Below are 13,279 nucleotides of genomic sequence, written 5' to 3'. Positions count from 1 at the left end.
CATCCTCCCAGAGCTCCACATGCATTGTCCAGTTCCATTCTTCTCAATGTTTCCAAAACTCCTCTTTTCATCCACCCACTTTTCTTCCCTCCTGCCACCCCACGCCCTTCAGTGCTGCTCCAGATGTCTTCTCCTGTGCCTGCTGCCTGCCCTGTCAGCTGCACACAGATTGCCTTTCCCCAAATCAACTTTAAGGAGCCATCGAGGGAAGTGGATTTCAGGAAAATGCCTAGCAGTCAGTTCTCCGTTTCTACCAGGATGGGTTTCAGGTATTCGTGTTCCAACTGGGAGCTCTTTCAAGGTCTAGAGCTGGGCAGGTGCTGCCAAGACCAACACACCAAAGAAGTGTTTGTCCTGGGCTTTCTGGCCATGTCTGTCTCAGTCTCTTGGGAAGCGCTGACTTATCCAGGGGTGATGTGCCAGCTTTGAAATCTTAATGAAGACCAGTGGTGCTGCATGACCTGAGGTAGGTCGGGTTGTGTGGCTGAGGTCAGTTGGGGGATGGAGTAAATTAGTTTTATCCTGAACTTTGCCAATAAAGGAGGGAAAAAAAACCCAATGAAGGGGGACAGGGAGGTGATGGGGCAGAAGCTGTTGACCTTGGAGTGTTGTGCTTCCAGGAGGCCATCCATCCGCTGCCCTGTGCTGAAGCAAGCACAGGTTTGAATCACTAGTCTCCTCTTACCCTGGGGACTCCACATTTCAAAGAGTGTGTGTGAGCAGATGGGTTTTATGAGCCTTGGGAGAGACAGCTTTTAAACCGAAAAAACACTCAACCTTGTTCGTAGTGGAATGGTGTTGACACAGAGGTCTTTGTCTTTTGTACCGCTTGCCTCTTCCCCTCTTCTCCCCCGCCTGCAGCACGGTGTTTAAAGCCACCTCAGCACTGCCCACCTGGTGATCATGGCAGCTGTTTGTCATACCTTGTCCATCCTTTCAATGTATCTTGCCTCCTATTTGTTTTGGCATAAGATACAGCCCAGTCCCCCAAATGTTTACCGCTGGAGGTGCTCCTGCTGACATCGGCAGGAGAGCCGTGGGACCAGCTGCTGCCAGAAGTGATCCCTGCAGCAGCTGCTGCCCGCTCTGGGTACAGACCTTCTCAAAGAACTTATGATCGTGTCCTGAACGCAGAGTGTATTTTTATTAATGTCCTTCCAAGACAAAAGGCCACAAAGATGACCACCGGTTACGGACTAATTAGCCAGAAGCCTCCCTCTCATTTGGCACAATCCAGATGTTACCCTGCTAATTTCAAGGCTGTTACTCAAGCGCAGAAAACGGCACAAAGGAGTTGAGAGCGGGTCTACATCACAGGGTTATGTCGGGAAAGCCATCAGCCAGGGCTTTGATGGGGTGTGTGATCTTTGGCCAACACAGCTGTGCTGACAAGAAGTCCTCGGCATAGACTTCTGCGAGTTATACCAGCAGAACCTTGTTTTTACTGGTACTGTAGACGTGGGGGAGGAGAAGCTTTCCTCATCAGTGCTGCTCCGTAGTATAGACCACCCTTTACCCATCCTGTAGACCCCAGTCCAGCTACCCCAGCAGCCTTCCCAGTAAGAGATGGCCTAAGTGGGTGCAGTTGTGAGGTTCCTGCTAGGAAGCCAGGACTATGCTTGCTTTTACTATTTTATTTTTCTAAGAGTCTTTTGAATGCGTTTTTTCAAATGTACATCTTGTTCTCAAGCAGGCTTTGATCTTGTTAATCTTTTCATCTATACATCAATCCACTGTGTGAAAATGCTGGAACGTGCTTTTATTGTGGCACGAGCTTTCCTTGGGGTTTCTTTTCATTTTTTTGCATAGCTGATAGAATTTTTCTTCCCTGAGGCTCTCCCTCTGGCGTGATCCTACATGAAAGTTTCCCGCAGACGTGTCAGGTTCTAGAGTGCTACTTTAGGCCATTCCTTTGAATTTTCTTTGCAGGGATTTCCTGATACCAAATTAAAACAATTCTCTCTCTTTCCTCATGTTAAGATAAAGCATTTTGGGGCGAGTCTGCACTCTACCTGCCTCCATGAGGTGGGATGCACGCCAACTTTAAACCCAAAGCCTTGTGGTGGCTTCAGCGTGAGACAGAGTCTAACTTAACCTGCTTCTTGTGTTACCAGGTCAAGCAATGGGTGTGTTGCTGTGTTGTGATCGTTTTGGCCAGTTCAAGGCGTGGGCAATGTGATGAAATCTGCCTGCATTTGGCCATACAGACTTAGCTTTAATCTTGGTCGATTACATACGCTCTTCTCCTCAAGTTCCTACCGTAGGTTTAGCCCTCAGGATGTGCTTTAAGAGTTAAAGCTGGGCTTTCCTAGGATGTCTGTCTGCTCGCGGCAGCAGCTGTTCCTGTGAAAAGCCTTGTGTAAATCAATGGTATCTGTGTAAAGTAATGCCCTGTGGTATAACTTTAACCCACGGGGCAGTGGAGGAGGGGCCATTTGGCACAAAAAGGTAAAATCAAAACTGTGCCTCCTGTACATGCCCATCAAAGCCCTCGTAATGAGTCACTACTACTGAGCCAAATCTTTGCGGTCGTTGGACACTCACTTGACGACAGTGGTGACACAAGGTGTCAAATTTTTAGCTTTCCTCAGTGTAAACTAGAAATTTCTCTGCTTAACAGCTGATACCGTCAGGGTAATAGTCGATCACTTCAACTGAGAAAGGAGCTGATCCTTTTGGGTCCGTATGTTCTGATCCTTTTGGTTCTGAGAGAACGTTTGACTTGTGATGATGGGCTGGGGAGGAGACGGTTGGAGCATGAAAAGCCACTACCTGGGAAGCACACGGCCTGCTTTGCACAGCCTCCTCATTGCAGACACTCTTGCTTTAAACACTTCTACTCAGCCCGGTGCTACGCTAGAGGACTGCACAGAGGTCTCTCCCAGGCTTTGTGTTGACCTTTCAAAGGTTGAGATGTTAGGCACTACCTCCAGATCTCTGAATATTTGTTGTCCTTGATATTGTTGACCCTTTCCAGGTAAGTATAAACTTCTTGGTTTATGGACACATGATTAATTTCTTTTTCTACCTCTCTTTTTTTGCTTAGGTCCTGAGGGAGACCAATAAATTGGCTGAAATGGAAGAGCCACCTTTGCTGCCAGGAGAAACCATTAAAGACATGGGTATGTGAAGAGGAAATTCCATATTGTTTGTTAACCAGATGCATTATCCATAGAGCAAAATACCTGGGCAGTTATCGACCAAGAGCAGCGAATTGCTGACATTTTGAGAGCCATGATCAGGTGGTTTCGTTAATCAAGTTATTGCACAAGGGAACTGTATGTCTGGGCTTAGCAAATACAAGGAAATTCAACATACCTCAGCATGAGTGTTGAGAGGGGTTGGGCAGCTTTGCATTTGCTGCTTCCTGAGGACTCATGGATCAACAGTTTAACATTGCACTTGCCACAGGGTAACTTTGCAGGCTGAGGCAGCACAATTGTGTGTCGAATTTCTGTCACGAGTTGCAGGAGAGGATACAGTGCTGCTGCAGAGAACTTGCTGTGATATTGGGGATGGGTCTTTTTTCCCTCTGTTTTTTCTTTTTCCATCCTGACCTTCTGGCATGTGCTGGCTTTGCTCACGTGCTTTAGTCTGGGAGGCTCAGTAAGCCTCTCGGTTATTGCCTGTGGGAGATTTTGCCTTTGCTAGTTTAACATGCTGCCTTCCTCTTTAAAACGATACAGAAGAAAGCACCTTCAGTCCTAAACAAAACCTAATACCCTACCAAAAACCCCCACCTAACAACAAAAGACAGCTAACACCAAACTAACCAACAAAAAAAATTCCCACCTCAATCCTTTTCTCCTTTCCTGAGGACTCTGAGCTCGTACTCCAACCACGCACCACAGACTGCTGTAACTCACTCCACAGGCACAGCTCGCTCTGACAGCAAGAGTGTATTCTGAAGGGTTCCTGGGGAATGATTTAAGAGATCAGAGTTACCAGTGTTTTGTCTCTTGGCAAATGATGCCGTGAGCCACCAGAGAGAGACTTTCAGAGAAAGCCAGACAGCAGGTGCCTGGTTCAGCAAGAAGTTCAAGGTAGCAAAAAGGAAACCTTTGTTATTCATCAGCATTGATTGTTTCCTATTAAAAGTGCCAAGAAAGGCAAATGTAATTCTCTTTGTGTTTTACGTGAGGGGAAGAAAAATTGTTTCAGCTGATGTGGTTCAGAATTGTCCCTGTAAAAGAGAGGAATTCCATAAGGGAGAGAATTAATAAATCCTGCTTCAAGTATCTTTCTGCCATATGGATTCTCTTCTATCTACCAAAAGCTCAGCTTACTCGACTTTCCCTTGGTAGCAGCACTACTGTGGCCTCTCTCATACATCTGTTCTCACACACAAAGAAGGATCTTAGTGCTGTGGAGATCCCTGTTTATCAGATAGACACTGCTGAGATCATACGGCCGCGTGGGGTTACAGTCAGACGAGCCGCCCGCGTAGGTACGCGTGGACACGCGCAGTGCAGTTACGTACAGTTGCTTCCCTAGGAAACCAAGCTAATCAAGGGTAACTGTGAACGGGGATGTGCCTTACAAGCTGTGAAGGCCAGACTTTGAGATGGGGCCAGAGATTCCTTACCTGGAAGATGTATTTCTAGCACCTTTCCTCTTTACCCAGACATCCTGTTCATTTTCAGATGTAAACACACACTTCTCTTTATTAATACATTTAAAAAAAAAATTCTTTTAAGAAAACATTTTGAAGTTACATTTTGAATAATGGGAATTGTAGTGGAAAAACCAGGCAGGCTGCCCTCACCTTCATTATGCTTCATGAGTCTGCTTTCCAACCTCTGTCAAACTAGTTGTTGAAAATAAGTGTTTAATAATTGGCTAATAATGAAACACTTGGTTTAATTAGAACTGGCTAGAAGCATTTTGTGTTTAATGGCCCTTCCAACAACTGCATGTACATTAAAATAAATAATGACTATATATCTTTTAAATTTATTTTTAACCAAAGATTCTGTGCTGTGTATTTTTCTCTGAATTACTCACTCCTGTTTTTTTAAGGATCCTTCTCCATATCCAGGTCCTGAGAGTCAGTGGAGACTATGCAGAGGCAGAGCTGATGTGAGGATGATTTAGTTACATCAGTTGTCAGTGTCCTGGAGCAAGGCAGTCTCTCTTCCTCCCTCCAGGCTAAATCTTATGGGATAAAGGTGGAAGAAATTGAGGTCCCGTTACTTGCACCCCAGTATCCTTACACCTCTTGTGTGTGGTGGCTGTCACCTGTCTGGGAGGCGCGTTGCCCTCCTGACTTCACACAGAACCTTGCAGAACGGATTCCCTAGGGTTTGGAGGCTTTAGGTTACTACAGTGGTCCAGGGGTTTTTTTCCTGGATCTGCCAGTTCTGGCCAGTGGGTCTCCTTCTCAGAAGATCTCAGTACTTGATGGTGATCACGTAAACCATTGCCGTGGCCCAGCCAGCGCACTGCTTCAGTGGCAGAAAATGTGATGGGTCTGCTGGGTGGTGGAAGGGAGAGGGAATGACTTAAACATTCCCATTTTTAATTGATATAAACCAGAAGGGCAGTTAGGGGAGGTGTTTGCTGTGGAAAGCCAGCAGCACCTCTTGCCTTTTGCTGGAACAAGTGAGAAACGTTTGAGGCCTTTTAAGAAGGGGACTGGTTTAAGTCACCATCACTCAGGCTCAAGAATAATTGAATTGTTGCAGAGTAACTTGATCACCGACTTCAGCCTTAAAATCACTAGTGGTTGGGTGCTGTACAGATTCCTGGCTGCTGGAAATCGCTGTAGCTCCACTGGCTTTTAGCATGAGGGCCTTCATCCTGGGGCTGACTGCGCAGGGGTGTGCAGAAGGACCCAAGCATCCTAAAAGCCACATGCAGAACTGTGTTCTGTCTTTGGTGGCACAAAGCAGCTCACTGTCAATCTTTAGCTTTTATGCAAATTGCTGTCAGCTTCCATTGTATGCATCCAGGCAGGAATCACCTTCTCTTCTTGTGCGTGGTGTTCCCAGCTGCTGGCAGTGCACTGATTGCTCAGTGAGAGTGAACAGTTTGCAGCTGAATTCTGCCTTTTTTACAGGGGCAGCAGTTCTGTGCAGCTGGAGGAATTCAGGTGGTGGTATTGGCCTGTAGTTTGGTTTATAATCAAACTCTTACCTTTTCCACAGAACTAAAACTTGCACGTTAGCTGTAGGCTAGAACCTCAGATTAAGTTTTTCACTTTGTGATCTGAAAAGTAGAGCCCCCAGATATTGTTGCTGTTAATTTTTCTCCTGTAAATTAACCATGAAATTAACAACTTTTTTTTTTCCCTTTCTTAAAGCTAAGGATGTTACTTACATCTGCCCCTTCACTGGAGCAATCAGAGGAACCCTTACTGTTACCAATTATAGGCTGTATTTTAAAAGCATGGAACGGGTAAGCTTTTGAAACCATCTGCTCTTGTTGGCTACTCAGTCTTTAAACCTAGGTGTTCTTTGAGAGTAATTCTGTGTAAATCATAGCTATGTGTTTGGGCATATAGGCATAAAGGAGCAGGAGCTGGGGGGTTTTCCCCCTCCCCTTTTTAAACTCACAAATTTCAACTGTCTACAGGACCCTCCTTTTGTCCTAGATGCATCTTTAGGTGTAATCAACAGAGTGGAGAAAATTGGAGGAGCTTCCAGTCGCGGTGAGAATTCATACGGGCTGGAGATTGTATGCAAGGTAAATGTCTGTATTTTGAAGTAGGGGAAGGGGAAGAAATGTTTTAAAAGGTTTTCTATGTGGTACTGTAGGAAGCTCTGCAAATGTTTCAGTCAGTATGACTTCATGCACTTCAAAACCTATCTGACTTTAAAAGTAATTTTCAGGATTCTCCAGCCCCACTGAGTCAAGGTGAGATCCAAACCCTTGTTCAGGCTTGGCACTAAGAAAGGTCTTCTCTTCCTACTGGAAATCTAGGCCTGCATCCTGTTACTGTGGTTCTCAGGGTTGCCCAGCAGACTACCCAGGAAAACTCCGGTCGCTGTGGAGTATGGGATGCCTTTCACTACCTCGAGTTTCAAGAGCGAGAAGGGTGCATGTTTCCCCCTAAATCATTAGCTTGTCTCTACCTGCTGCTGTGCTTTGTGGTGAGGGACTGACAAGATGTCTTCAGTCCTCCTCAAGACTGTTCTTTCATCTCCCAAGGCAGTACATATTTTGCATGGGCCTCTCAGGAGCCCTTGGAATCACTGGAAATGCAAACTTAAATAAAAATTAACAGTTCACCTCCTTGTGTCTACTCGCTGCAGACCCAGAGAATAGATAAAACCCCATTTCCAGTCCTAAATTCATACCTCTGCTGTTCCCCAGGGCATGGCCCCTTTGCTTCCCTCGACAGCTGGGTGGGCAGAGCTGGATTCTGGACCTTATAGGTCTTGGGCAGCTTAGAGCTCTTGTCAGAGCCCCCTCAAGACTGAAGGGGGGGAGAATCCCACAGCAGATCCCACTTGGGATGGAGGAATGGAAACAAGTCCCATCGCTGCTATGATTTTGAGGCACTAAGAAGCTAAGCAGGCTCTCAGGCTGTGGGTGCGCTGGGTCAAGAGCAGCTGATATAATCGATACCGAATCATCCAGCTGCTCCCCTGTCCTGATGCAGTTGTGATCCTTCCTGGCTAACCTCAGGGTGCTTCTGCTGGCAAGCTGATTTGTTCCCAGTTTTGATCTGGATTCGTAGTCTTCAGCTGTTTTGCCTATATGCAAATTTGCACACAGGAGCAGGTTTGGAGAGAACTACATTGTTTCTCTGGGTGGGAAACCCAGCCATAAGCTATACAATAAGTACCCTGGCCCTATACAGCACATTATATGTATGTGTGTGTATATACATATATATAAAACACCAGCCTGCTTGGCCCAGGATATGCTGAGTAGTTTAATGCGACAACAGAGCAGTACAGATACAGCTTATACATTCTGAAATGTTCTCTGTCTGAGAGCAATTACCTGATCTCAGTCTTGTGACACAGCTACATCTTGAGCTGTTTATCTTGTTCTCTGACTTGCTGTACCATCTTCATATGCTTGAACTTGATAGCTCATTTCCTGCTGGTGGCTTTTAAACTGTTTACTACAAGTGTTTGAGTTGTGGGCTTGGCTGGCAAATCTTGGCATCTTAGAGATGCTTTATTTAGTTTCCAAATTTGATTCTGTAGATGAGTATGGAAAGGAGGTCCTGGGTTACCACTCTTTGTGGAAACGGTGCCACTGTGTGAAGTGGAGGAGTTTCCAGACATCCTCTTGGATCCTCTGTGAGACAGAAGCTTTAAAGGGACGTGGCACTGGTTGCTTCTCACCAGACTGGTTGGACTTGGGCTCCCGATGTGCAGTAGCTCCGTGGAACTACTTGGCGAGGCAGTCCCTTCCAGCTGTCTTCTGGCACAGCTGTGTGCAAGAGCCCAGTAAGAGCTAGGAGATCTGTCTCACAAAGTCCTGCTGATCAGAGAGAGCTTCTCACTGAGCAGGGCTCTGCCCCGATCTTTCAGCAGCTTGAGAGCTTCATGTGAAGGCAAGACGCTGTGTGAGCAAGCACTGCTCCTCTGCAGTTGTGGCTGGCCTTGCCGGAGGCTGCAGACAACCACTAAAACTAGCCCAGAGTTGCAGTACAACAGTGTCTGGTATTAAATCAGTACTAGAAAGAGCATCATGATGTGACCCCCTTTTCATTGCTGGCTGGGATTTTCTTTGGATTTTGATGCAGGTCAGAAATCTGCAATTTGATTTCCTTCTTGTTCCCTAGGATATCCGAAACTTGCGCTTTGCTCATAAGCCTGAAGGGAGAACCAGACGATCCATATTTGAGAACCTAATGAAATATGCTTTCCCAGTTTCAAATAATCTTGTAAGTATTTTCTTTTCAGCTTTCACCAAAAGACACAGAGTGGTAGTAAGCTGTTACGTTCAGTCCTGTCTGCGCGGTGTTCACACAGGGTATGTTTTCTTGAAGGAGGAGAAACAGCTTTTTAACTCTGTTTTAGAAGGAATTCTGTAGGACTTTAGATGGTATAGGAACCAGGAAAATTCTGCTACCATGGGGTTGGATTTCTTTATACATGGAGAATGTCTTACTTGATGCATTCTCATAACAGAGGGAATATAACCAAAGCACAGTGATATCCATCAGAGGTTCACAGCTAATGGTGACTGCACTGCCCCAAATCTGGAATGCAGTTTACCTGCTCTGTCATGTTAAGATGCTGCAATTGTTGCTTCAAATAATGGTTGACAGGATCTAGGTCTTGATGTGTAAGAGCGTTCTTGCCTATGTAATCTTTTCTTTCTGTCTTTAGTAATAGACTCCTTTTTGCCATGAAATTCTGGGTAGTTAGACAAGCAAGATGGGAGTATAGAGGATATCACACTGTTGTACCAATTACCTGTGACAGTGAGGTATTTATTAAAGAAAAGCTGGTAAAAAAAAGAAGGACCAGTCCTGAGTTACTATTTGAGATATCAAACACCCTGGAAATAGACTCTGAGTGGTCTCTTAATGGTAAATTTTCTTTCTTTCAGCCACTTTTTGCATTTGAATACAAAGAAGTTTTCCCAGAAAATGGATGGAAGGTGTATGACCCCGCCTGGGAGTACAGAAGGCAGGTGGGTATTGTGCTGTGTCCTTCCTCATCCTCTCTGCTCTTCAGAAGTGAGGTTCTGTGCAGGGACATAATTACATGGAGTGGAGAATGATCCTGCTGACAAATGTGGTGCAGGCTGGGCTAGGGCTTGTTCTCCACACTGCAGTGATTGATGGCAGCAGTGCAGCTCTAGTGATAGTAGCATCCGCTGGTGGGGATTACTCAGGCTGCAGAGACCTGACTTTAGGCTTTGGCAGAAAGAACTGTTGCTATGGCTTAGTCATCAGCCACTGCTGACAGTGAAGAATGGAGGGTGTGCTTTGCAGGTAGGCATCCCATTGCTGAGTTTCCCACCTCAGCTCTTACTTGCATCGGTTTTAATTCTTTCCAGTTTTCTCTAAGATGTCTCAAACTGGAACTTGGAAGGAAAAAGAGAAATTAAATGTAGAATGCCTTTGTTTTCTTGGGGAATCAATGTAGGGGTGTTGTAGAGAGTGTTGTGATGAGCTGTAGCTTGGAACAGACAGTGATAGTGTGTCTGGAGTAGACTGGTCGAAGGTGTGAGGGATGATGAAGCAGTAGGCCATCTATTAGGAACTCTGCAATTAAAAACTCCCTGGTTCTCCCTGGTGGAAAAGATGGGAGAAGTTCAGGTTTTGTAATGAAACCACTCTTGTCATAAAATCCTCAAGTTGAGGAAACAGCACAGTTTGGTGACAGTTTTGCCCTGGACACCGTAAACTTTTGTTTCATCCAGATCTGCCAGGATAAAATCAATGTTTGTTTGTAAAATTAAGGAATTTACCATGTAATTTGGCCGTGTAATGTAAAGATTTATTTGGGTCTTTCTCATAAAGCAAAACAAAACAAGACATCTGTCCTAGCCTAGTTGCTCATCTGATGCCTGACATCTAAAACCTAAGGAAAGGATTGATTTTCTGAGCTTTAGTCTTCCAAAAGCTGGGCATGCCTTCCAAATTGGTTATCTAGGCCTGTCATTAACAGATGGGGAGAGAGAGCTTCACTGTTGGGGGTGATTTGTTCCCTCCTAAAATAGCTGCCTAAGATAGATCACTGGCTTCTAAGCTGCTAATTGAAAGTGAGACATATCTTACCTCTTGTGTTTGCAACGAGATACCACAACCTAAAATCCTCAAATCATTTGTAATCAACAACACACACTGTATCTAAGGTTGACTTTGAGTAATAAGCCCAGATAATGCAGCGATTATTGCTTTGTTTAGGTTTTACCCCCCTTCTTGGTAGCTATTTTAAGGAAAGATCTGTTTATAAAGAAGGGGATCTGCAGCCCAAGCTGTGTGGGAAAGATGCTTCTTTACAGGACTGAGAACTTTTGGAGTAAAGACCAAAGAATGCCTGTGCCATCAGAGTGATCTCCATTGGAAAGCACAGCATTCACTTAGCCAAGCCTCAGTGAAAGCAGGGAGAGTACAAAAGGCATCTTACAATATCTGGAAAGAAGGAAGGGTGACCCTGGAGAATTTCAGGGGAAATTATTCCAGTGTCTTAATCCTGGCATGTCTGTTTGTAGAGTACAAGCTTTTCTATCTGCGTTAGGTTTTATACTGTGATTGGCAGCACCGTAAATTTGGGGGTGAAAGGACAGATAGGTTTAAATGTGTAGGATTTGAAGCTCTTCACAGCCTTTCTGTAAAGAGAACGAGACTCTGAGCCATGGTGTCTTTGTTTCTGCTTGCACGAGGTAGCACTGTTGGGTGTAAAGTGTGTCACAACCGAGCCGTCGCTGCGGCGTGTGCTGCTCTTGTCATGGCCTCCTTTTGTATCAGTGTTGAGCACCGGGGAAGAGCTTAGCCCGACTGCTTTTCTGTCAGGAAATCAAACTGATGTCTATATACTGAGGCCCTCAGGCATTTGCTCACATCAGGAACTGTAAAAATGAATCCCAGTAGGTTTGGATCAGGCCTATCTGAATTTCCTCCATGATGGGCCACGGTCGTTCCCGTTCCAGATCACGCAATCCATCTCTTCCAGTAGTTTATCTCCAAAAGTGACCAGCACCAGCTGCTGAAGAAGAGGCAAACCGTACCACAGTAGATGTTTATGTTGGCCAGGAGGAGAATTTCATCCCTTCCATTAGTGTTGATTTAGATCCTGTAGTATGAAGCTTTATGTCCCTTCCAAAACTTTTAGGTATTTCGGTCTGTTTATTTAATTTCAGCATTTATAACTATGGATGTTCAATTTATCTGCACGAATGTCTTGGCCAATTTTCTTAATCCAACCAGGTTCTGTTAAAGCAATAACAAATACAACAGTAAATCAGGATTATGTCCTCAACGGCAGCAGGGATTCTTTAACAGTGAATCCAAACTGGCATCATCAAATCAGATAACGGGATTACCTGTCTCTGACTGTATGAGTTGTGATCAGAAATAGAAAAGCAGGACGTATGCTCTATCTACAGGACCTTTGGAATTGGTTTAAAAACTATTAGAGAAGAGCTGGCCTAGGGCATGAGCAGCCCAGCGGTACAGCCAGGCGTTAACGCCGTATGTCTTAGGCCAGGTTGGACATTTCCCTGTGGGAGCTGGGATGCAGGGAGAGGGGAGTGGAGCAAAAATAGAAGCCAACTACCAGGCATCCAGGAAAGCTTTTTAGAGTGGGATAGACTGGCAGACATGGCAAGTTTGTGTGTGGCACGATTTTTTTATCCTATTTTTTCTTCAGATTAATGGAAGTATGTTGATACGATAGAGATTGTAGCCATTAGGAAGGATATTCAGTAAACCCCTGAGTTCTCTGTTAGCATTCTTGGGAAGGATGGAAATATGTAACTTATTAGAAATCTGCTATTGTATAAAGCTATGGGGAGTAATAAACAACCTGCGGAGAACAAAAGGAACTCAGAGAGGTTTGGGATTTAGTCAGTAAATGGAATCACATGTGACAAATGAAATTTAAAACTGAAATTGCTCCCTGATTTTTATTACATGCGGGCTGGCAGAGTATAAAACAGAATTGCAAAGTGAATAAGACTCAGTTGAAACCAAAAGGCCTTGAGATGCCTTTGGAGTAACTTAAAGCTTTCATTTTCCTTAACAAGGTGGGGAGCATTTGGAAAATATTACAAGGGGCTGTGAAGTGGGAGATGTGTGATGTTTCCCTACAGAAGTCATGCTCGTCTAATCTCGTGCTCTGGGTGTGTGTACTGGGGAACCGCAGTACAGGGCTGGGGCTGCTGCTTTCAGAGAAAACATACAGAAATTATTAATTCAGAAGGTGAGATACCCTGTTTTGAGGGTAAAAGAAGAACCCAGCAGTAATACACAAGCAGAGTGGGAAAGGTAGAGTACAAGAACAGCATCCTAGAGTAACTTGGGTGTAACTTCAGGGAGTAATGTGAGAATCAAACTGTTAACTGTCCCACCGTTTAACTGCTTATGCTGCTCTGCTGTCACAGCTCTCTGGCACTATGTGGACACAACATGGGCTGGGTACATGGCGGAGGGACCAGCTCTGGCAGCTGTATCCTGGGTTGGTGTAAGGATGTGCTTGAGCTAATGTGCTCAGCCTCTTGGTATCTCGTGACTCACACCGAGTTCAAGACCACGTTCCCCGTGTGTATCTTGGGACCCTGCCCACTGCAGGTGTACCCATGTGGCTAAGCTCAGAATTGGTCTGCTGTGTCCAGTAGAGAGATGGGACTGTGTGCAATAACA

The 13,279-nt window shown here is 45.1% G+C and overlaps 1 protein-coding gene across 2 annotated transcripts in view; it reads left to right on the top strand.

Annotated features, from left to right (window-relative positions):
- MTMR2 (myotubularin related protein 2) overlaps positions 1–13,279 on the top strand; it is a gene marked incomplete at both ends in the record, with an annotated part of 66,302 nt that overhangs the window by 35,818 nt on the left and 17,205 nt on the right. For both annotated transcript variants that reach the window (XM_084279090.1, XM_084279089.1), the window contains 5 exons: positions 3,047–3,122; positions 6,302–6,396; positions 6,574–6,684; positions 8,744–8,845; positions 9,517–9,600. In XM_084279090.1, the coding sequence (XP_084135216.1) occupies positions 3,047–3,122; positions 6,302–6,396; positions 6,574–6,684; positions 8,744–8,845; positions 9,517–9,600 (468 nt within the window). The remainder of the gene's footprint in view (positions 1–3,046; positions 3,123–6,301; positions 6,397–6,573; positions 6,685–8,743; positions 8,846–9,516; positions 9,601–13,279) is intronic.

This window comes from Gallinula chloropus, assembly GCF_964237585.1.
Source record: "Gallinula chloropus genome assembly, chromosome: 1".
NCBI classification, from domain to species: Eukaryota; Metazoa; Chordata; class Aves; order Gruiformes; family Rallidae; genus Gallinula; species Gallinula chloropus.
Note: the sequence above shows the minus strand (reverse complement) of the source record. Positions and strands in the feature narration are given on the sequence as shown.